The sequence below is a fragment of the Hordeum vulgare genome, chromosome 6H, assembly GCF_904849725.1.
Source record: "Hordeum vulgare subsp. vulgare chromosome 6H, MorexV3_pseudomolecules_assembly, whole genome shotgun sequence".
NCBI lineage: Eukaryota > Viridiplantae > Streptophyta > Magnoliopsida > Poales > Poaceae > Hordeum > Hordeum vulgare.
The window spans coordinates 94,287,025-94,309,493 of NC_058523.1; the positions used below are offsets into that span (position 1 = coordinate 94,287,025).

The window sequence follows — 22,469 nt, forward strand, 5'->3', positions numbered from 1 at the left end:
ACCGGACAAGAAATTCCGACTTGGTTTCCAAGTCGTATACTTACCGGACAAGAAATTCTTAATTTGTCTGCCAAGACATAAAAATAAAACGGCAAAAGGAAGTCGCGCCCCCGCAAGGCATCGTACCGGAATTTGGCGGACCATTCACGCGCATGTCGTCCGTCGAGGCGAGCGAGCGCGCGTGGTTCTCTCCTTTCTCTTCTCAACACACACTTAGAGTGGTGGGGAGATCTCACTATATAAAGAGGTACAACACTTCCTCCACTAACAGTATGGGACTAAACTTTAGCATCATCACACCAGCACTTGTCATTTTATTCATGGGCTCAATTTGAGATTTCAAAATTTTATAGATGGGCCAAGCCCATTAATTCTAACAGATACCGCATCGTGTTAAATGATATGCTACTTTGTGTCATGCATGCAGGGACGGAGCTCCCTTGTAGGCAATGGGGTCAATTGACCCTAATAAAATTAGCAACTCCTTCACTAATTTAGCATTAATCATTACTCATTTATGAAGGATGACCCCGTTATCATAGACATGACCCCATTAAACTTTTTTTTCAAGCTTCGTCACTGCATGCATGATAATAAATAAGATCATATATGATCTATATGACACTATGCATTATAAATGTAGTATCATACACTAGTATCTGATACTAGCGTATGGTACTCCCCACTATGGCCAGCCTTAGAGCACCTCCAATGCAAGACGCTTAACTCGACGCTCAAGGAGGGGGGGAACGGTAAAATAAAAAATCACCTTAGCTATTACTACAACGCTGATAGATTGTTTACGAAAACACAAATATGGTTTATTTCCTTCTTAATCAAACGCTACGCATCTCTCTTGTGTGTTCGAGAAAAAAAACACAAATGTGTAGCCTATACTGTTTCCAAATGTCAAAATTATATATGTACATAAACATAGTATTCCAGTATAATATCACTGGTAGAATTTTCTTTCGTACACAAATATTGTTGATTACCTGACGGGCTTCATCCTTGAAACATACAAAATCAAAGGCTCCACACATGATTACCTGACAATCTTCATTGATGAATTGTTTTTTTCTGTGGGGTGTTCGTATCATCTGCTATGTTGATGTAGTGTTTCATTAACGTCTTCATTTTCCAATCTTCCTTTTCAAGGCAAATACTGTACTGACATGTAAATTCTGAAGAAAAATCTCCCGATCAAGCTGATGAATGCAATTTCCAGAATTTAATCTTAATCGTTCTTCTTATTTGTATCATTTACACATGGCCAAAATTGATCAGTGGCTGCATTCTAGCTATTTCAGAGATTCTTCATTGTCAGATGATGAAGAGGTTGCCCCTAGCAGAGACGACAGAGACGGACGCAGCAAAAGATACAATGAGGGTCCAAGCAAAGGCACAAGTGACAGTGGCAGAACCCAAGAACCATTTTTCCTGAAACAGAATGAGAAAACTACTAAGAACAATTCTAATAGAGCTGACATAGGCAGGCTAGAAGGGATGCGGATTTTTTTTTGCCTAGTTCGAGAAGAGGGGAGAGGAGAGAGGAGCCGAAGGTTGTAGATTTACAGGCAGCTGTAACACGGGCTGCAACACCCTTTGTGAGGGGAAAATGTGTGTCAAATATTGACATAGCATATAAGTATGACTAACTATGTATGAGTGGGCTATAAGTTACTCCCTCCGTTCCTAAATATAATTATTTCTAAAGATTTCACTATGGAGTACATATGGATGTATGTAGACATACTTTAGAGTGTAGATTCACTCATTTTGTTCCGTATGTTGTCCGTAGTGAAATCTCTAGAAAGACTTATATTTAGGAATGGAGGGAGTATATGACAACTTCATATAGCTGGTTGTTGTTGGCTATACGGACTATTTAACCTTTGCTCTAATGTGATATTTGTCGCATGTATATCTTTATGTTTGCATCAGGCAAGGTGAAGTCATTACTGTTAGGGTTATAAGAATTGGAACTAGCACTCTTACCATCGTCTTGATGTCATATCATTGTAGACCCAAAAAGGCGCGAAGGTCGAGAGCAAAGTAAAATCAAGACACGTGGCATGAATCTGATAGATGGCATGAAACAACAGGAAATTAGTTTGGCCTTTAAACCTTTCTGCTTTTTAAAACAGAAGATGGAAATTAGTTCAGCCCTCAAAACTTTCATGCTTACGAAAGGAACAGATATGCATGTACCATTTTCACTATATGGCAACCATGTCAAATATGGTTATGACAAAATCTAGAGTAGCAAACAAGTCATTCAGAAGCTTGGAATGGTGAAAAACAGAGTAAAGACCTGATTTTCACTTCCTTTTCGCATATGTCCATTCGTGCATTAAACAAGTATTTCATGCAACTTTTTAGTGTCCCTACACCATTCCACGTGTTATGATTGTTGAATGTAAAAATAGAATAATGGTTGAAAATTGGTGACTTTAGGTTCCACAGTGTATACCTGCAACAAGTCTGAAGTTTTTAGGAAGTCAGTTGCAACAAATTTGCAAGCGCCCACGCCCCCCCCCCCCCCCCCCCCCCCCCCCAAAAAAAAACAGTTTTGCAACTGTCACTTGGCAATATTGAACAAGCATTTAGGCATAAAAACATGAAAGTTGCATGTAATTCTCACAAAAAAATTGTATGTCCACAACATACAACTTATTATAAAATATGCCATGGTAAAAATTTGTATTCGGATTTTGCCAAGGATTGAATAAAGCAGAACTTACAAACTTGCTCTCTCTAAAGTATTGAAAAAATTCCCGCCAATCATCACCACCAGCTTTGCCTGCAAAGATAATCAGCCCAAGGCCCACGGCAAAAATTACCTGCAACATGATTGGAACAGAATCTTCTCAATGATTGAAAAGGTTGAGCAGGGTTTGAAGATACATTACTGATGTTGCGTTCTATTTAAATCAAGAGTATGAGAATGTAAAGATACTAAAACTAGCACATACTCCTGCAGTTATTTTAGATTCGAGAAATTTTAATGGCCATTGTCCAATTTCATCTTCATCAATGGCAGGTGGAGGAGGTTTCCACAGAACAAAGTAAGGAATCAACGCATATGCTCCTCCAATGCATGAAAGCACCAGGAATGGCCAGACTGGGATCTTGCTTTTTGAACTGCAATAACAAATAGCTGTAACATAAATAATAGTGACTTAATTATAAAAGAAGACAACAATACAGATGGTTAAGATCGTATCTTTATGTTTATTTTGACATGTAGAGCGAGAAATGCATTAACAGGAATGCTGCTAGTGCAAAATAATTACTTTCTCGAAAAGGAGGATATCACCCCGGCCTCTGCATCAATTGATGGACACAACCATATATTATTGATTATTTCTTGAAGCCAGGCAAAGGATAACATCAATGTTGAACAAATCGGTTTATTGAAAAGGAAAATGCCGAGGCAGCCAAAATGGATTTGCCTCGTGGCAGAATCTCCACAAACTAACCTATGATAACAAACCGAATTAAACGGAAAGAATGCTACTCCTAGACAAAAGCCTTCAACAAGGGATCGATGTAAGTACCCGACATTGACAAGTTCAACCAAAGATCAAACAAAGGATTTTCATCTCTTAAGTCTAGCTACGAGCCAAAACCTTCAACAAGGGCACGACGCTCGCAGATCGACATTGCATGATCTAGCTGAAATGGGAAGACTGGGGGTTTTCACCCGGAGTACACACATTCATGCGACGAATCCATCATTGCCATCACCCACTCTACCGGCTGACGATGTCTCGCTAGCCAGATCCTGGCGTGAGAGAGACCCAAGCCAACCCATGCTGCCAGAGAAGAAGACAGATGCACGCCCCACGTCGTCATATGCTTCGGCCCCTGCCGTACCTCCTTCGATCCCCGTCAAAAGGGATGAAAGGGATGCTTGGACGTAAACTGCTCTTCCAACCAGGTCGGTGTTGCAGCCACTTCGCGAGTCCTCCTCATTGCAGCTACCTCGCGAACCCAACTACCGCCACCCTAAGGCCTTCACCCTGCCGACCTCCAACATGGCCCCCATCAGCATGGTCAGGCCCCTAGGCAGGGCCTGACGCCCCCTCCAACACACACGCGCACCATCAGAGTCAGATCTGTGCCTCCACACACTTGATATGGCTCACCCCGTGGGTTGATGGCCCCAGCGACCACACATGCCTAGAGCACTGTGAAGCCCTTGGGGACGAACAACCCGAACATGAGTTCCGGGTTGCACAGCGGCTCCACGCGTGCCCCACCCACTAGCTCCCCCGGTGACGGCCCGACGAGGTCGCACCACCAAGGCATCATCACGTGCATCAGTGGCTCCCCACGACGCTTCCTCAGGCAGTGCCCATGGTAGACGCTTGGGCGGCGACCACGTCCAACGCGTTGTCATGTGCATCCTCTGTCCGTAGCGAGACGTCACGTGCAGCCAAGTCTCCCGCGGCGTTCAAGACACCAAGAGACATCATGCAGTATCTCCTGCAGCACGACACAATACCACCCGGCCGACAAAATCCTCCTGAACGCGTGCGCGGGGGTGGGGTGGGGGGGGGGGGGGTAGACTCGTATTTTTTTTACGAACCACATGGCTCAATATCTACCTGGCTCGTTAAGGATAAGCTAGCCTTTTTGCAAGGAACATGAGCTTCTGAGTTTTTTTCCAGCCCTATGCTTACGTTCAAATCCAAAGAGAAGTGCAAGATGATTGCATGAACATATGAGCAGCATGAATACAGTGCATTTGATTTAAAAAAAATTGTAGACAACCATCTTAGTCCAGCAACTCAACTAATTTCTATAATTTAGAAACAGCTACGTGAGCTAAACCATATATTAAGAAATGCTTAAATTAAACTACATATTAAACATGGTATGGTTTTCTGCTGCAACTATAGAGATAGGAAACAGGAAGATTGTGACTAGAAATTCGCTGATCCATTTACCTTCTTCCAGTGGGAAGAAGCAACATGCTGTACACCAGTGGCCAGATTCCCATTATGTACCACAGAGACACAAGAACTTCGTTCATTCGAAAGCCATCATCGACTTTAAGATTTAAAAGCTTCTGCAAGAAATATGTGTCCCTGTACTGCAACCAAAAGCAATTTAGAATTAGTAAGTGATTGTCAGATGCAGCAATACTATTCACATAAAGTGCCTTGTGTTACTGTAAATCCTGTTATGGATTATGGGTTAGATTAGTTTTACCATCTCTAAGTTGATGCTAAACTAGACTAGGGAGCGAGTGGTTGTGCCACCCCTAATTTGATTGCATGCTTGAATTTTGATCTATAAGATGGCATGCATCCTTAACACTTGCCCTGCCAAGGTGATTTGATCAATTCCCAGTTCTCCACCATAAATCCTGAAGCCATAAATCTTGATAATTCAAACCCCACCTACAAAAATATGCCCCTTTTAATTATTTGGGAAATTGGCAATTGCTTCCACTTACAAAGCAGATGTGTTTTATGCTCCCCCCACAATATGAAGAAAACAACATTTTGGATCAATGCCATCACACCTAAGCACACATAGGGTTCTGGTTTTGAGGCAGTAGCCAAGTCTCATTCAAATGTATAGGAAGCTCAAAGAGGGGTGAAGTCACCTCGATTTGGATGGTTCCTGCACGTGCTCGTGGGGCGTGTTCAGTTGGGGGACCAAGTGGAATGTCATGGAATGGAATGGTTCCATCTTGGTGTTCGGTCAGAATGGAACAAGGTAGGATGGAATGGTTCTTTAGGAGAAGAACGGAGAAGCACCCCACACCAGGACAGGCCGATCTGACCACCTCTGCTCCCCCTCTCTGTTGAATAAATCCTAGTGCATCTCTTGCTGCTAGATAGGTAGTTTTCTCTGAACTTTACTGTAGCGTTTCAGGCTGTTGTCGCCGTCAGACTGCAGCTAGTTCAAGTCCTTATTTCTCGATCAGGTTAGTTAATTAGTGATAGGGTTAGTTGTCCTGGTCTTTGCCTAACAAACCAGGACCGATTCCAGCGGACACACGACTCGCTCGTGGGATGGCACGAGGTTTACGGATCGTGGAGTTCAGCTCCTGCCTTTGTATTCAGAATAAGTGTTTCGGAATAGATAGACAGAAAAGTTGCAGTTTCAGGCAACGCAAATCGATTGTCCACTGATCGTTAGTTCATCGCACTTAGTTTCTTTCGATCTTCAGTGATAACAATTGGCATCAGAGCCTCTTGAAATCGCGATGGTCGGGACGCCACCACCGGCGGCGGTCGCCAGATCGAGGTCGCCTGCAGGCGGGGCACGTCGTGTGCGCTCGCCGAGCCGCGGGCGGAGCAGGGCTCGGAGAACTGGCGGCGGTGAAGTGGTAGTTCGGGAAACCATCGTAAGGGAGACCGGCGGCGGCGGCGCCGTCTCGTGGCCTCTCCTCACGAAGACGAACTACACCGAGTGGGCCATCCTGATGCGCGTCAAGCTGCAAGGTGCAGGCCTCTGGGAGGCGATCGAGACCGGCGACGCTCCGGAGCGGCAGGAGAGATAGGCCCTAGGGGCCATCCTGAGCTCGGTGCCACCTGAGATGGTCCAGATCCTGGCCGCCAAGGATGACGCCAAGGTGGCCTGGGACACCATCAAGACACTTCCTGTCGGCGTGGATCGCGTCCGAGAAGCACGCCGGCAGAGGCTACGGAAGGACTTCGACGCGCTCGCGTTCAAAGCAGGAGAGAACGTCGAGGACTTCTCTCTCCGTGTTTCGAGCGTGGTCACAGAGCTGCAGTCCCTTGGGGACACCACCTCCGAGCTCGACGGCGTGCAGAAGATTCTGCGCGTCGTGCCACCAAGGTACTCCCAGATGGCGTGCTCCATAGAGACGCTGCTGGACCTCAAGGAACTCTCCATCGACGAGCTGAGCGGGCGTCTTGTGGCGTTAGAAGGGCGTGGTGCGCCGGAACAAGATGCGAGTGGGCGGCTGCTCCTCACTGCGGAGGAGTGGCGAGCCCGCGACGCAAATAACCACGGCGGCAGCGGCTCATCCGGTGGCGGTGGCAAAGGGAAGAAGCCACAAGGCCGTCCACAGAGCAGGGATGGCGCTGGCAAGACTGACGGCGGCGGGAACCCACCGCGCCGCAAAGGAAAGTGCAACTATTGTGGCTACGAAGGCCACTGGGCGCGCGAGTGCCGCAAGGCGAAGCGCGAGCGCGGCGACCAGGGGAAGCGGGAAGAGGCCAATCTCGTGCAGGCCGCACCTGATGAGACCGACGGAGACCCCGCCATGTTCATGATACAGGAGGTATCGCTGTCCGCCGCGGGCGCGGGCGAGCACGTCTTCCTCAATGAAGAGCGAGCCGCCGCTGTCCTCTGACGCTCCTCTGACGACGTCAACTTGGCCTGGTACCTGGACACTGGCGCGTCCAATCATATGACGGGCGACGAGGCCTCCTTTGCCGAGCTGGACAGGGGAGTGGCTGGCACCGTGAAATTCGGTGACGGCTCCATCGTGGAGATCCACGACCGTGGAACCGTTCTGTTCACCGTCGGCGGAGAAGATCACAGGGCCCTGACGCAGGTGTACTGGATTCCCCGGCTGAAGACCAACATCATCTCCATCGGCCAACTGGACGAGATCGGATGCCCGACACTTGTCCAGGACGGTTTCATGACCGTTCGGGATGACCAGCATCGCATCCTCGCCAGGGTGCCTCGTGCGCGCAATAGGCTCTACGTCCTGCACCTCCATCTCGTCAGGCATGTGTGTCTGAGGGCGCACGCCACCGAGGATGCATGGCGTTGGCACGCTCGCTATTGCCACCAGCACTTCGATGGGCTTGCACGACTGGCGCGTCAGAGCATGGTGCACGGGGTGCCACTGATCGAGCATCATGAGCAGGTCTGTGACGCCTGCCTTGCCGGAAAGCAGCGTCGACTTCCTTTCCCGAAGCAGGCAAGGTTTCGCGCGTCAGAACCGCTGGAGCTGATCCACGGAGATCTGTGCGGACCGATCTCTCCGGCGACGCCGAGTGGAAGAAGGTATTTCCTCCTCCTGGTGGATGATTACAGCAAATACATGTGGTTGTCCCTACTGCACAGCAAAGACGAAGTTGCGGGGTGTATCCGCAGATTCCAGGCAAAGGTGGAGCGCGAGACAGGACGCAAGATCAAGACGCTTCGGACAGATCGAGGAGGGGAATTCACATCGAATGACCTCACGGCCTACCTTGCTGATCTTGGGGTCGAACGACACCTCACCGCTCCCTACACGCCACAGCAGAATGGCGTAGTGGAGCGGCGGAATCAGACAGTGGTAGGAACAGCGAGATGCATGATGAAGGCCATGGGCGTTCCTGCCCGGTTCTGAGGAGAAGCAGTGTCCACAGCTGTGTTTGTGCTGAACCGTGCATACACCAGGAGCGTGCAGGGGAGGACCTTGTTTGAAGCATGGCACGGGAGGAAGCCGAACGTCGACATCCTCCGTGTGTTCGGGTGTGTCGCGCACGCAAAGAGCACACGGCCTCATCTGGGCAAGCTAGAAGACCGCAGCAAGAGCTTGGTGTTCTTCTGCTATGAGAGCGGGAGCAAAGCCTACCGTCTATATGATCCAGATGAAGAGAAGATCGTCGTGTCCCGGGATGTCGTGTTTGAGGAAGAGAGGGTGTGGGACTGGGAGCAGATGCAGCCGGCGGTGCAAGCTGTGAGCTTCTCGATAGACCCTCTGTCGGCTCTCTCCGGCGGCTCCCCTGTGACGACAACATCAGCCTCACCAAGCACAGCCCCGGGGCGATCGCCATCGCCCACCACATCCACGACGCCAGGACCAGGGAGTGCATGCCGCGGCGGCTCTACATCACCATTTGCCGCTGCGCCTAGCGCTCCTCCAAGCCCGGGAAGGGAGCACACTCCGCCAGTACCCGTCGCACCAGTACACGCGATGAGGACTAGGGCACAAGACGGTATCTTCCTTCCAAACCCTAAATACAATGACAGCGTCAAGTCACCTACACTTTCTTCATCACCTCAGTCACCAGAGGTAGAGGACGAGGAGGAGGACCCAGACTACGAGCTCGGCCTGCTGCAAGGAGAAGAGCCAAGCTCGTTTGAAGAAGCTCAGCAACACGAGTGCTGGCAGCTGGCGATGGCCGACGAGATGGCATCAATCGAGGCCAACCACACTTGGGCCCTGGTTGATCTCCCTCGAGGGCATCGTCCAATCGGCTTAAAATGGGTTTACAAGGTGAAGAAAGATGCAAATGGTGAGATAGTAAAACACAAAGCTCGTTTGGTAGCAAAGGGATATGTGCAGAAGCATGGTGTCGACTACGAAGAAGTGTTTGCACCTGTGGCAAGGATGGAATCAGTGCGCTTGCTTCTCGCCATGGCAGCCAGAGCAGGTTGGACAGTACATCATATGGATGTAAAGTCTGCATTCCTAAATGGTGAGCTCAGAGAAGAGGTGTATGTGACACAGCCTCCAGGGTTCATCATCTCTGGACAAACGAGCAAAGTGCTGAAGCTCGACAAGGCACTGTACGGGCTGAAACAGGCTCCACGGGCATGGAACACCAAGTTAGACACCTGTCTGACTGGGTTGGAGTTCAAGAGGTGTCCCTCTGAGCATGGAATATATGCAAGAGGAAGTGCAAGATCTCGGCTGGTAGTTGGGGTCTATGTAGATGATCTGATCATCACTGGATCAGATGAAGAAGAGATCAGAAAGTTCAAAGGTGAGATGCAGAAGCTGTTCAAAATGAGTGATCTTGGGCATCTGAACTACTATCTGGGAATAGAAGTTCACCAGCACAATGGGGGAATTGATCTCTGCCAGGCTGGTTATGCTGCCAAGATTCTTGAAAAAGCAGATATGACAGGTTGCAACTCTTGCCCTGTTCCTATGCTGCCCAGGTTCAAGCTAAGCAAAGACAACACTGCCCAACCAGTTGATACAACAGAATTCAGAAGCGTAGTAGGCATGCTGCGCTATCTCATTCACACAAGGCCTGATCTCACTTTCTCAGTTGGCTTCGTGTCAAGGTTCATGGAGGCACCTACCCAGGAACATCTGGCTGCAGTGAAGCACATCCTGCGTTATATTGCAGGAACTCTGAATTGGGGAGTGCATTACTCCCGTGGCGCAGTTGATGCTCCCCTGATTGGATACAGTGATAGTGATCATGGTGGATGCATGGACACACGCAGAAGCACCACAGGGCTCATGTACTTCTATGGAAGCAACCTGGTGAGCTGGCAATCGAAGAAACAGAGCATTGTGACCCTTTCTTCTTGCGAGGCTGGGTATGTTGCAGCAGCAACAGCAGCTTGTCAGGGTGTGTGGCTAGCACGCCTTCTTAGTGAGATCAAGGTGGAGGCAGTGAAACCGGTGGTGCTCAACATGGACAACAAATCAGCGATGTCATTGTGCAAGAACCCCGTTTTCCACGAGCGAAGCAAGCATATCGATATTAAGTATCATTATATCAGGGAGTGTGTGGAGAACGGGAAGATGCAGATCGAATTTGTGAGGACCGAAGAGCAGATGGCCGACTTGCTCACCAAGGCACTCGGTCGTGGGAAGCTCCAGGAGCAGCGCACGAAGATCGGCATGGTTTAGGGAGTGAATGTTGAATAAATCCTAGTGCATCTCTTGCTGCTAGATAGGTAGTTTTCTCTGAACTTTACTGTAGCGTTTCAGGCTGTTGTCGCCGTCAGACTGCAGCTAGTTCAAGTCCTTATTTCTCGGTCAGGTTAGTTAATTAGCGATAGGGTTAGTTGTCCTGGTCTTTGCCTAACAAACCAGGACCGATTCCAGCGGACACACGACTCGCTCGTGGGATGGCACGAGGTTTACGGATCGTTGAGTTCAGCTCCTGCCTTTGTATTCAGAATAAGTGTTTCGGAATAGATAGACAGAAAAGTTGCAGTTTCAGGCAACTCAAATCGACTGTCCACTGATCGTTAGTTCATCGCACTTAGTTTCTTTCGATCTTCAGTGATAACACTCTCCCCACGGCGCATGCGGACGAGCAGCGGCGGCGGCGCACGCGGACGAGCGGCGGCAGCGACACACGTGGACAAGCAGCGGCGGCCGCGCACGCAGGCAAGCAGCTGCGGCGACGGCGACACAGCGGACGAGCGGCGGCAGCGACGCACGCGGACGAGCAGCGGCGGCCGCGCACGCAGGCGAGCAGCTGCAGCGACGGCGACGCACGCGGACGAGCAGCGGCGGAGCACACGCGCGGGCAAGCAACAGCGGAGCACACGCGCAGACGGGGCGGCGTCGAGAGAAGGGCCGGTTCCACGTGGTCCGCTCGATTTGGAGAGACCGCGCGGAACGGCATATCCAGGGAATATGCCGTTCCCTGGAATCGACTGGTTCCGGTTCCGCTGTCAATCCAAACACGTGAATGGGCCTTTGGGACGGAACCGACCCATGCCGTTCCACTTGGCTCCCCCAACTGAACACACCCTTGGTGAGTCCATGAAGATGTCCATGGGATGCTCCGCATTAATAATGGTTTTAGCGTCTAAGTCACAAACTCGTGATAATAGCCTAGCGGAATCAAGGTACCATTGTTCACTACAAGGACGTCTTCACGGATCAAAAATATTACTGGTGGTGTGGTAAAATGTGTGGCTCATCTCAGCCATGAATCAGTTTTTTCCCCTTATCCCAGCCATATCTGTTATCAGTGCTAACCGTTTCCATGTTCGGATTACTGAGGAAAATACAAGCGTCTCACCAGGCAACAGCCAATCCAACCCAGATGGTTGCTTATTCTCCGGGACAACATTGTCAGGGCAAAGACAACATGCATAACATTATAATGGTGTCCTAGCTTCTACCCATTTGCCCATTTGTATGACACTTTTGGATCTTGAAACTTTGCAATATACCAGATGGTTATGTGCATCAATCGGTGAGGCCAGGGATACCTTTCTTTTCAAAATCAGGATTCCCTTTTTTGTGGGATACTAATAAGGGTTTATTGATCAGGATTCCAACAAGTAAAGCATGTGTGACTGTCTCCTAGCATTGCCACTGGTACTGAAACAACGACGTAAATTCACCAAAATGCATAGCAATTGACAGTTCAATGGTTCCTAAGGAGGAGGAAAGGGGTGAGAATATGCAGGACCGTACATACTGGCGTCTGGTTTGGTGCGAGCTGCAGGACGTAGTACATGAGCCCCGCCCATATCCCGAACAGCAAACCCGACGTTATCCAGTCGCTGAGCTGCCCACCGCCGCCACCGCCGCCGCCGCCGCCGCCGCCGCCACCAACGCCCCCACCACTGCCACCTCCAATCTTGGGGAGGGTCGCCGTCGCTAGGTCGTTCTTGCTCTCTTTGTCCTGCTCCACCGCATCGGCAACCCGCGGGGAGGAATCCCGGCAGATTTGAGCCCAGCCCCGGCGCGGCGCTGCTACTCCTCTCCGTCCGGGCAGGAAGGTGAAGCGAGAGGCGTTGGTTTGGGGAGCGGCGGCGGTTCTATCAAGGATGAAGCGCCGTGGTTTGCGGAACAGGGGGAGCGGAGCGTGGCCGCAGGTCAGCGTGAGGGAGGAGAAGAGCATGGTGGTGAGGTGAGCTCCGACGAGGAGCCAGCGGGATGAGCTTTTTTGGCTAGAATATAGCCAAGGTTTGTATTCTTTGGATTGCGTATCGAGCGGTTCAGATGGACGCACGTCGATGGGGGCTTCCAGAATTTGGTCCTCAGTCACCTGACTAACGTGCCAATTTTAGGGACACCGCTTTTCTTCACAATGTGTTTGGATAGAATGAGGAAAGGGAATGGAAGTTTACATGTGGGAGTTTAGTAGTGGATTTGGCATGAAAAGTTGAATTTTATTGTCAATTCCATGTGTTGATGTGTGGTGAAAATTAGTAAAGAAAAAGTGAGTGTCTAATGAACACACATCTGTTTTTTGATTTGGTTTAGGCCGCTTTCTAAGTCCAATCTCATTTAGACACGTGTCTATGGTCAGTAATTAGTGTACAACTCATTATAAAAAACGTTTGTTTCTCTTCTGGGCTCAGGCCGGATTTATGCGTCCGATACGTAGCTGGCCTCAGGTCACTAGTATGTTCTTAACGGGCTGCGTACTCGGACCCGTCAAGGAAACCCACCACTCATCCAGCCCCTGCCATGACCCGTCCTCGGGCGTCTCCCTTTGCCCTAGCTGCGTGACGGCGGCTGTCGAGGGGAGAGGACATGGAGGTTGAGCCGGGGTTTGATGCAACTGGAGCTCCTTGCAATCCAGATCATGACAAGTTGGAGCTGCCGCGTGGGGAATCAATCTCCATGCTGTTGAACAACTCAATGGCACCTCCAATGGGACCAAGACCCAATGGTCACTTCCAGCCCCCGCCGATGCCTGGCCCTGACATGGTTCCTCCCTCAACCTTTGGCGCTTCGGCCACAACCAAGATCAGTGTTGATGCATCCCTTGCTGGCGCCATTATTGGGAAGGGTGGAGTCAACACAAAGCACATATCCCGAATGACTGGGGCCAAGCTGGCCATCCGGGATAATGAGGCAGACCCCAACCATAAAAGCATTGAGCTCGAGGGATCGTTTGATCAGGTCAACCATGCCAGTGCAATGGTGAAGGAGCTGATTCTTCGCATTGGTGGCAACGCCCCTCCTCAAGCAAAGAACGCAGGAAGGGGTCCTGCGGGTGGTGGGGGAAGCAACTTCAAGACCAAGCATGACCAGGTACGCCTCTCCCTGCCCCAGCAATGCAACATCAGTGTAGAGCATTCTGAAAATTAGTGTTGTGCACGTAAACTGAAAATTCAGAAATGACAGACATTTCTTAGTTGGTGTGCGTATGTCAAGTCAGTGTAGAGCAGCCGTATGTTGGTGTGGATGTGGAGCTGATGCAGCAGCAGCACAAGTAGGTAAAGTTGTCTGCACAAGTAGGCAGATAAAAATACAAGACTGAAAACTGACACTAAAATTAAAGCTACAATGATAGAAAAAATTACATGAAGACTGAATGCCCGACGAGTGAGACTGAGCAGAACTGAATATCAACAAGCAACACAAGTAGGTAAAGTGGATTGATCCAGCCAGCCAGCGAGCAAGATTTTTGACTGCTTGTCTGATACAGTGATACGGTAGGAGATTTTGCTTGCTTGTTGCCGAGTCGAGTCCCCAAAGCCAAGGAATCATTCACACACCAAGACGCCAACGCTCGCCGCGTGAGCTAGCTCTAGGAGTATGCTTTGCTTTCTCGTGGCAGCTATGTCTGGTGCTGCACGTGTGCTTCTCCCTGCCTATCTGCCGACCTGCACACCCCACCTGCTTAACTTGGCATATAAACTGAAGACTGTATGACCAAACTTGCTACTCTAGGTAGGATTTCTTGACAATCTAAACCACTAGGATTGAGAGCTTGATTAGAGATCATTGAACAACAACTCAATTACCTGAATGTCTGAAAACGCATAACAAAACTGAAAAAACGTTTGAGAAACAAAACTGCAGATAAATGAGCTGGGATTTTGAATGAAAATAGAGCACTAAACAAACATATGCCCAAACCGGGACTAGGAAGGCAAAACTGAAATACTGGACAATCACAAAGATTGCAGAATGAGTGATTTTAAAATTTAATGACAAAATACAGAAATCTGAAACAAAAAAACAGAGGACACATATACTGACCATCAAAGAACAAAGAGCGCTAACTAGTTGGCCTGGAGAAAAAAAAACACCTTCCTAAAACCGACAACAAGATTCCAAAACATGAATACAGGGTGTTGATATACAAAATCAGGAATACAAAGCCTCAGTGATACAAAATGTTATAACCCAAACTTCTGTTTTCTGAAAGGAAGAAACTGTAGACCAACCGAATGGTTCGGCACGACACTATGTTTATTTTAGGAGATAAGGCTTTGCTATTCATATGGTTTGGCATTAAAAAGAACAAACTTCAGGAAATGGGGGTGCTCTCTCTAAATTTTTTTAACTGATCAACACACATACCTAAACTAGACTAATGATGGATCAAAGATTGACCTACTGAAACTAAAACAGAGAGAAATAAAAAAAAATGAAGCTAACTACAACATGACTGAACATAGGCAGATAAAAATACAAGACTGAAAACTGACACTAAAATTAAAGCTACAATGATAGAAAAAATTACATGAAGACTGAATGCCCGACGAGTGAGACTGAGCATAACTGAATATAAACACCCTGTATTCGAAAACTTACTGAAAACTAAAAATAATACAACACAAAACTGAACCAAAGACGACATATAGTGACATATACTGAAATGTAAATAATGTATGATGGACTGAAATAGTAAATAATGAGGCTGAACAAAAAAATCTCATGAAAAGGTACTGCTGAAAAGTGACTCAACAACACTAAAAAATGAATCCTGAAAATAAAATGGTGACAAACAAAACACTGAAAAACTGAAATAAATGACACCTAAACTGAAAAAAGGCAAAACTTAAAATAATGACATCTAACACTTAAAGTACTCACCAAAACAATTAAATGATAAATAATGAGGCTGAATACTCAAGCGCTAAAGACTTAATGACGAGACGGAGAAAACACTGATGAGTAGCGACAAATATACTGAAAACTTAAAATAATAAAACACAAAACTAAACCAAAAGTGACATATACTGAAATGTAAATACTATATGATGGACTGAAATAATAAAATCAGTTGAAACTAAAAAAAATTGATAAATAATGAGGCTGAATACTCAAGCGCTATAGACTAAATGACGAGACGGAGAAAACACTGATGAGTAGCGACAAATATACTGAAAACTTAAAATAATAAAACACAAAACTGAACCAAAAGTGACATATACTGAATAAATAATGAGGCTGAACAAAATGCACTGATGAAAAGAAACTGATGAAAAGTGACTGAACAACACTAAAATATGAATGCTGACAATAAAATGATGACAAACGAAACACTGAAAAACTGAAATAACTGAATAATGAAGGAAAGTAACGAGATAATGAGATACAAATAACAATGATGATAACTACAATACTGATAACTGAATAAACTATGGACATGAAGAACTTACTTGCATTATTCTTATTTTCAGGGACATGGTTCTGGGGATAATTACATCCCACATAACTGCCTTGGAAGCCAAGAAAGATTATTCATGCAGGTAAATGATAAAGAATTACTCCTTTTTATGTATTGATTCTTGATAAAAACTTACTGATGACAGAAGAGAAAATTTTGTTGCATAAAAAATACAGCCAAACTTCTCTTACGTTGCGCTGCTGCGTGGATATCTTGATATGACCAACGGACAACATCTGTTGGATCACACGGTAAGCTGGTTGTGAAAAAAAGGAAAATAGTTTTGATTACAGGAAAGGAGAAAAAAGGAGGAACAAAAATGAAAAATTATATACAAACGGGTAATTGCTATTAACTATGTTCAAAATATATGCAGGACCATGAGCTATGTGTTACTTCAGGTGAACACACAAAATCAAATGTTGATGCTGGTTATGAGGATGATTTAACTGATCAAAGTTTTGCTGAAAACTTGGAAGACAACGATGCATCAACCAGCGCTGCAGGATATCAAGTACGTCAAATGAATAAACAAACGTTGATAACAAAAGGGGAAAGACACTCACCCCAACCCTTTGTATTAGTTGACCATGGAAAAATGATTCGTGGATCTATGTATGATCCAGGAATTAGGGGGGATGGGTGTCTTTATGGATGGGCCATAGAGTTATGCAACTCACAGTCCCAATCTTAGTGAAGAAGATGCAATGATTGCGGTCCGCCAACAGCAAGACAATGTCTCCAATGATGAGACTGATGGAGATCCTTGGAGGACTTGTTTGATGATATACAGCTGGACCAGGTTAGTTCCACAAAAACATGAAAAAAATAGTTATTTATTTCAATATCTTTTATTGGGGGTGGGGGGCACATTAAAAAAGTTTAGTTATCTAATGCAATATATTTTATTGTGGGGACAGATGAAAAAAATAAACTAACATATCATTGTATGCTTTTCATATGCAGGTTGAAACGAATAATGCAGGAGGTGAAGGGCCTAAAGTAAAAAAGCAAATTCATACTTGGAATTTGGATCAAGAAACAACTGATGATGAATGTTCTTGTGACGATCAGGATCGGGAGCGAGGCACGTCGCTTGATGCAGATGGACAACAAACAGAAAACAATGAGAATGAAGAGAATGACATCAATGAGGAAACCATATACGCTTTTTTGGAGAGTGAAAGACATGCTTCTTAGGAAGGGAACAATAGAAGCATTGACAGTGAGTTGAAACCTGCAACAGGGATGCAATTTCAAACAAGGGAAGAGGCTCAAAAATTCTTAAACTTCTACGCCTTCGTAGCTGGTTTCTCCATATCAATCGTCTCGACTTCCCGCACGACTAGCAAAAAAAGAGATGGGGAGGTCACAAGAGTGACACTAAAATGCAACAAGTATGGACACAATACGGAGGCTGAGAGGGAAAAGCTGATTGCAGAAAGGCAGAGCACTGTTATAGACAAAACAAATTGTGAAGTCAAAATACGGATTGCTTTGAAAGATGGGGTGTGGCGCATAACAAATGTCCATCTAGAACATAACCATCCACTTGATCCTGGGAGTAGGTTTTTTAGGTCCCACGTTTACATGACTGCATAAGAGAAAGCTTTGATCAGAACAATGAAACAGTGCAACATTCCAACAAGAAAAATTGTAGCGGTGCTGGCTTACATAAGGGGAGGTATGGACAAACTACCGTACAACAAACGGAAAGTGAGTAATTACGGAACAAGCATAAGCAGAGAAATGGAAAATACTGATGTGATGGAAGTGCAACAGTTTTTCCAAAAGAAACAAGCCGAGAGCCCTGTATTTTGTTATTCAATAGAGGTAGATGCAAAGAACAAGGTCAGGAGTGTTTTCTGGTCAGATGCAAGGTCAAGACTTATGTACCAAGAGTATGGGGATTGCATCAGCTTTGACACAACATTCCTAACTAACAAATACAATCTCCCATTTGCCCCTTTTGTTGGTGTTTCTCCACATGCGAAGACATACTTGTTTGCTTGTGCTCTTATTGTCAACGAGAGTGCTAACACTTTTAAGTGGTTGTTTCAACAGTTCCTAGCAGCAATGGGAGGCAAAGCCCCTAGATCAATAATAACTGACCAAGACAAAGGCATGGAGAATGCAATAAAAGATGTCTTCCCGCAAGCAACCCATAGGACATGCTTGTTTCATGTGAAGAAAAAAGTTGAAGAAAAAATGGGCAGAGTGTTCCAACTGAATGAGGGACTTTATGAGGAGTTTCAAGACATAGTAGACCACTCATTGACAGAAAAAGAGTTTGAAACACTTTGGCAACAGATGATTGATGACTACAAAGTGGGTGAGGTGAAATTCTTCCAAGACATGTGGGCAGCGAGGAAAAGGTTTGTGCCAGTATACTTCAAAACAAAGTTCTTCCCGTTCATTCAGACAACAGCCAGAAGTGAGGGCACAAATGCATTGTTCAAAAAAGGTGTTGGGCCACAGTTCAGCATGACAAGCTTTCTAAGAGAATACCAGAGAATACTAGACAACATACATGCAAATGAGGATGAGCTGGACCACAATGCATTACACAAGAAAGTTTCGTCAAGATCGTTCTCAACTAATTATTACATCGAAAGACAAGCTCACAGCCTGTACAACATAAGTATCTTCAGAAAATTTCAGTTCATACTCAATGATGTAACAAGGTTGCAAATTAGAGAAGAGGAAAAAATGAAGTTATACACAGTGTACCAGGCAAAGAACTACCACAAGAAAGAACATAGGGCGAGGCTTTATCTAGTGCAAGTGGATACTGATAGGGAGGAATATTCCTGCATATGTTGCAAGTTTGAAAAGGATGGCATTCTGTGCTCTCATATACTGAAAGTGATACTGCACTTGGAGATAAACGAGATACCAGAAAAATACATAATCGACAGATGGCGGAAAAGGAGCAAGAAGATGAAGAGAAGCAAGGCAGTTCCTATGCATTTAGATAATGATTCTCTCAGGTATAATGTTATTGGGTTCAGGCTAATGCAAGTAGGCATAGCTGCATCAAAGAATCAGAAGAAGTTTGAGTACCTGCTGACATTGATGGACATGGTTGATGAACATTTTGATGCCATGGACAAAGAAGAAGAAGATGTAGCTGGACATGATGCACAAACAAAGGAATGCAACAGTACACACTTAACAATAGGAACCCTCAGCACTATGCCAGATAGCATGGGCAAAAACTCAACTATTGAGCTACTGAATCCTGATAAGGCACACACAAAAGGGCGACCAAGAATGATGAAAATTCCTGAAAGGATAAGAGCCAAAAGATTTTACAAGTGTGGCCACTGCAATGAGCATGACCACACAATAAAGAAGTGTCCTAATCTTGACAAATAATACAACATCCCGAAAAAGAAAAGGTCTAGGAAAATAAATGAGACAAAAACAAATGCTTCACGTGATACCGAATAAAACCTTTTTCAATAAGATTAGTCAAAATTTGATGGAGAAAAAAGAATTGACTGACAAAAAAGAAATTTTTTTATCTATGCGTGCAGGGGCAAAAGATGCTAAGAAGAAGAAAACTAAAAATAGTAGTTGCAGCAGCTTACCTACTCAGGCCACAACATAGGCGAGGGAGTAGATGAAGAATTCGAAGCGGCATCAACTATTCGGCTTTTTGGTTATCAAAAGCGACAAGGACAAAAAAAGGCAAAAATCTGAGACACATTGATGTTGTTTATGCTATTTGTAAGCTACTTCATGTTGTTAATGGTATTTAACTGTGTCTCTGCTCATGGTGATGTTTCAATTGTGTCTATCCTCAAGGTGTGTGTGCGCAGTATGCTGCTATAATATATGTGCAATTTAAGTTGAAAAAATAGAAAAAAATGCTACAACTGATTAACATATGAGCTTAAACTGTGTGTTCAACCTGAAGGAAAAAAAGATATATATAGATGTCTTGCTTTATCATCGCACACAGAACAAAAAAGATATTACAACAAACAAATAACTTGTCGAACATATATACATGTCTTGCCTTATCATCGCACATAGAATAAAAAAGATATTACAACAAACAAATAACTTGTCGCACATTGTCTATTACCACAAAAAGAACATGTCACTAAATGCCCCATTGACAAACAAAAAACCCATGTCACAAAAAATGTTTCTTTACAACCACATGCACTGGGATACATCTAGAAGAAGGAAGAAAAAAAGCCACATGTGCAGGCCCCAGCGAACTGGCTGAAAAAAGAAGATGAATTCCCCATCTTGATATCCATCTGACAAAATCCCAAGAGCATAGATCAGCAGTTTCTATTGTCCATGGTTTCCGACAAAATCACCCTGCCAAAGAAAAAGAGGAAAACAAAATCAGAAACAAAACTCTTGAGACACAAGTACAAACAAAAATAAATTGGTGACATAATGACAAACATAAAAGAAATAAAATAGAAAATGAATAAAAATATACCTCTAAGTTGAAGTCGGTAACTACACGCTTGTCGGTGCTATTCTTACTCCAGAAATAAAGCTGATTCATGTATTGAATCCTTATGTGTGTTATGTCGGCTTGTGAGAAGCACTTCCTCGGATCCATAGCTGGTTCCCATAACTCCATGAACTTGACAGCGAAAATACCGCAATCATTCCTAAAAGAAGATTTATTTCATAAGAAATAAAACAGAAATTAAATGAATGAAAGCACATGCACAACGCGGGTTTTTCAGGGGGCACTAACTCGTTGCCCTGTTTAGGCACATGAGGGTACATCCTTTTGAAAGTACAAAAATTGTGTTCTTTAGTTTGAAATATGATTTCCCACAAATTGATGAAGTTGTCGATCTGCATTAGAGAAAAAGATGAAAAAAATGCAGACTATCGAGCACCATATACATTTTACAAAAATGTGTTGTGAGGATACAAAAAGAAAAAAGATCAAATGAACACTTACCATTTTCTCTCGTATTGACATGTGAAAATTTGAATCCTTGCCATAATGTGAGTCTAAGAAAGCAAAAAGCTTATAATGGAAATCAACAGCGAAAACTATCCAGTGGCCTTGAATGACAATAGGGAAGAACAACTGTTTTGTATGAAAAAATTAAAATATTAAGAGAACAGAAATTTACAAACACAAAATAAGAATACCGAAAATGTTATGGACAGAAACCTGAAACAACATACACAAAACAAAAAGCAAAAAAAAGATACTAACCCTGTCTGAATTATCCAGTCGTTTCCTCCTGCTTGCTGAAGCTGCCCCAACAAAAGACAACGCGATCGTTTTGAATTGCTTGCTGCTTCTATAATTCAAGATGTTCTCCTGGAATGAAGTAACAAAATGTAACACAAAAAAATTTCAATTGAAGAGCAGGAGGACAGTCATAAGACAAAAATGGTGTAAACACACCCAAAAGAGGAGATGATAGATAACTCAACTAACTTACCCCAATATGTGGGAAAAAAATGATGCCTTCCAGAGACTGTTGGGTGGCAGTCCTCAACGAACTTGCGGCAGATGCAAGGAAGAAGAAAATTATCCATGTGACCGGTTGGCATGAGGCATTGGCCCAATGATATGTAGTTACAATGAACCCTTGGGAACATCAAAGCGTAATTCTTGTATGTATGTTACAGAAAGAAAAGTAAGAGAATTAGAAAATTACAATTAAAACAATGAAGAGAAAAATATGCCAACAAAGGAAAAACTAAAAAGGGGATTGAGAAAACATACTTTTGAACACCTTTAGTGTATGCTAGTTCAATTATTGTGTTATAGTTCTTGCACTCTTCCTCGGAAACAGGGAACCTTGTGTTTTGCTCAAAGGGGAGGGTCAAAAGCTTCTTCTCCTTGACTATTATCAAGTCATCTTTTGCATCATAGTTGTTATCTAGTTCCTTCTCAATTTCATCGATGATAATATGCTCCGTGGTTTTCATTGGCATGTAGGTGATATCTTCAGCACTTGTAGCGGTTTGATGTTGCCGATTCACAACAGGCGCGAGCATATTGTTGTATAGAGCGTCTGCATTCTTGGCTAACTGACTTTGCCTAACACCAAAACTTGTTGGACTAGTGATCTTAACATCTGAAAGCCTCTCAACCACCTGTAGAAACAGAAGTAAAGAAAAAAATTGAAGGGTCAAACTATAGATTCTAAAAAAAGAAGAAAAATTAGCAATGTTGAGAAAACACAACAATGTAAAAAAGCACAAAACAATTACCAATGTCGGTGGTTGGGGGGACATATCACCCAATGGAATTAGTGCTTCTTTAGTCCCAAGTTTGTTGATGCATTTTGAAACCTGGTTGGCTGCATGTGCGGCATTCTCCACTGTATTATCCTTCTGGCAATCCTACACACATTAAGAGTCATTTTTTAAAGCATGATAAATACATGAAAAAAGATGGTGTGAGAG

General features: G+C 44.9%; 2 protein-coding genes and 1 long non-coding RNA gene across 5 annotated transcripts; all 3 read right to left on the reverse strand.

Annotated features, from left to right (window-relative positions):
* Nucleotides 1–1,197: 1,197 nt before the first annotated feature.
* Nucleotides 1,198–12,650, reverse strand: LOC123403758 (homeobox protein Hox-B3). 3 transcript variants are annotated; one of them, XM_045097672.1, is made up of 7 exons: nucleotides 12,117–12,643; nucleotides 4,956–5,101; nucleotides 2,976–3,144; nucleotides 2,745–2,843; nucleotides 2,474–2,484; nucleotides 2,315–2,387; nucleotides 1,998–2,081 (listed from the first exon to the last, which is right to left on the reverse strand). In XM_045097672.1, the coding sequence occupies exons 1-6, from the start codon at nucleotides 12,540–12,542 to the stop codon at nucleotides 2,354–2,356; spliced, it is 885 nt and encodes a 294-aa protein (XP_044953607.1). In that variant the 5' UTR covers nucleotides 12,543–12,643; the 3' UTR covers nucleotides 1,998–2,081; nucleotides 2,315–2,353. The 3 variants fall into 3 exon arrangements, with proteins under 3 accessions (XP_044953606.1, XP_044953607.1, XP_044953605.1); XM_045097671.1 differs by lacking the exons at nucleotides 2,315–2,387; nucleotides 2,474–2,484 and adding an exon at nucleotides 1,198–1,440 and having other exon boundaries at nucleotides 1,999–2,081; nucleotides 12,117–12,630; XM_045097670.1 differs by having other exon boundaries at nucleotides 2,315–2,484; nucleotides 12,117–12,650.
* A 7,399-nt stretch (nucleotides 12,651–20,049) lies between these two features.
* LOC123405299 lies at nucleotides 20,050–21,665 on the reverse strand. Its single transcript, XR_006611957.1, has 5 exons — nucleotides 21,497–21,665; nucleotides 21,265–21,372; nucleotides 20,788–21,132; nucleotides 20,521–20,698; nucleotides 20,050–20,393 (listed from the first exon to the last, which is right to left on the reverse strand). It is a non-coding gene; the product is annotated as an uncharacterized LOC123405299 (long non-coding RNA).
* Nucleotides 21,666–21,680: 15 nt separating this feature from the next.
* Nucleotides 21,681–22,411, reverse strand: LOC123405149. Its single transcript, XM_045098955.1, has 2 exons — nucleotides 22,275–22,411; nucleotides 21,681–22,157 (listed from the first exon to the last, which is right to left on the reverse strand). The coding sequence occupies exons 1-2, from the start codon at nucleotides 22,296–22,298 to the stop codon at nucleotides 21,681–21,683; spliced, it is 501 nt and encodes a 166-aa protein (XP_044954890.1). The 5' UTR covers nucleotides 22,299–22,411.
* Nucleotides 22,412–22,469: the final 58 nt, after the last annotated feature.

Excerpts from the sequence above, each read along its gene's own strand:
- LOC123405149 (XM_045098955.1), bottom strand. The coding sequence starts at position 22,298 with ATGTCCCCCCAACCACCGACATTG. Across the intron at positions 22,158-22,274 it reads CCCCCCAACCACCGACATTG|GTGGTTGAGAGGCTTTCAGA; the intron begins GTAATTGTTTTG and ends CTGTTTCTACAG.
- LOC123403758 (XM_045097670.1), bottom strand. The coding sequence starts at position 12,542 with ATGCTCTTCTCCTCCCTCACGCTGACCTGCGGCCACGCTCCGCTCCCC. Across the intron at positions 2,844-2,975 it reads AATCTAAAATAACTGCAGGA|GTAATTTTTGCCGTGGGCCT; the intron begins GTATGTGCTAGT and ends ATCATGTTGCAG. Across the intron at positions 2,485-2,744 it reads ACTTTAGAGAGAGCAAGTTT|ACTTGTTGCAGGTATACACT; the intron begins GTAAGTTCTGCT and ends TAAAAACTTCAG.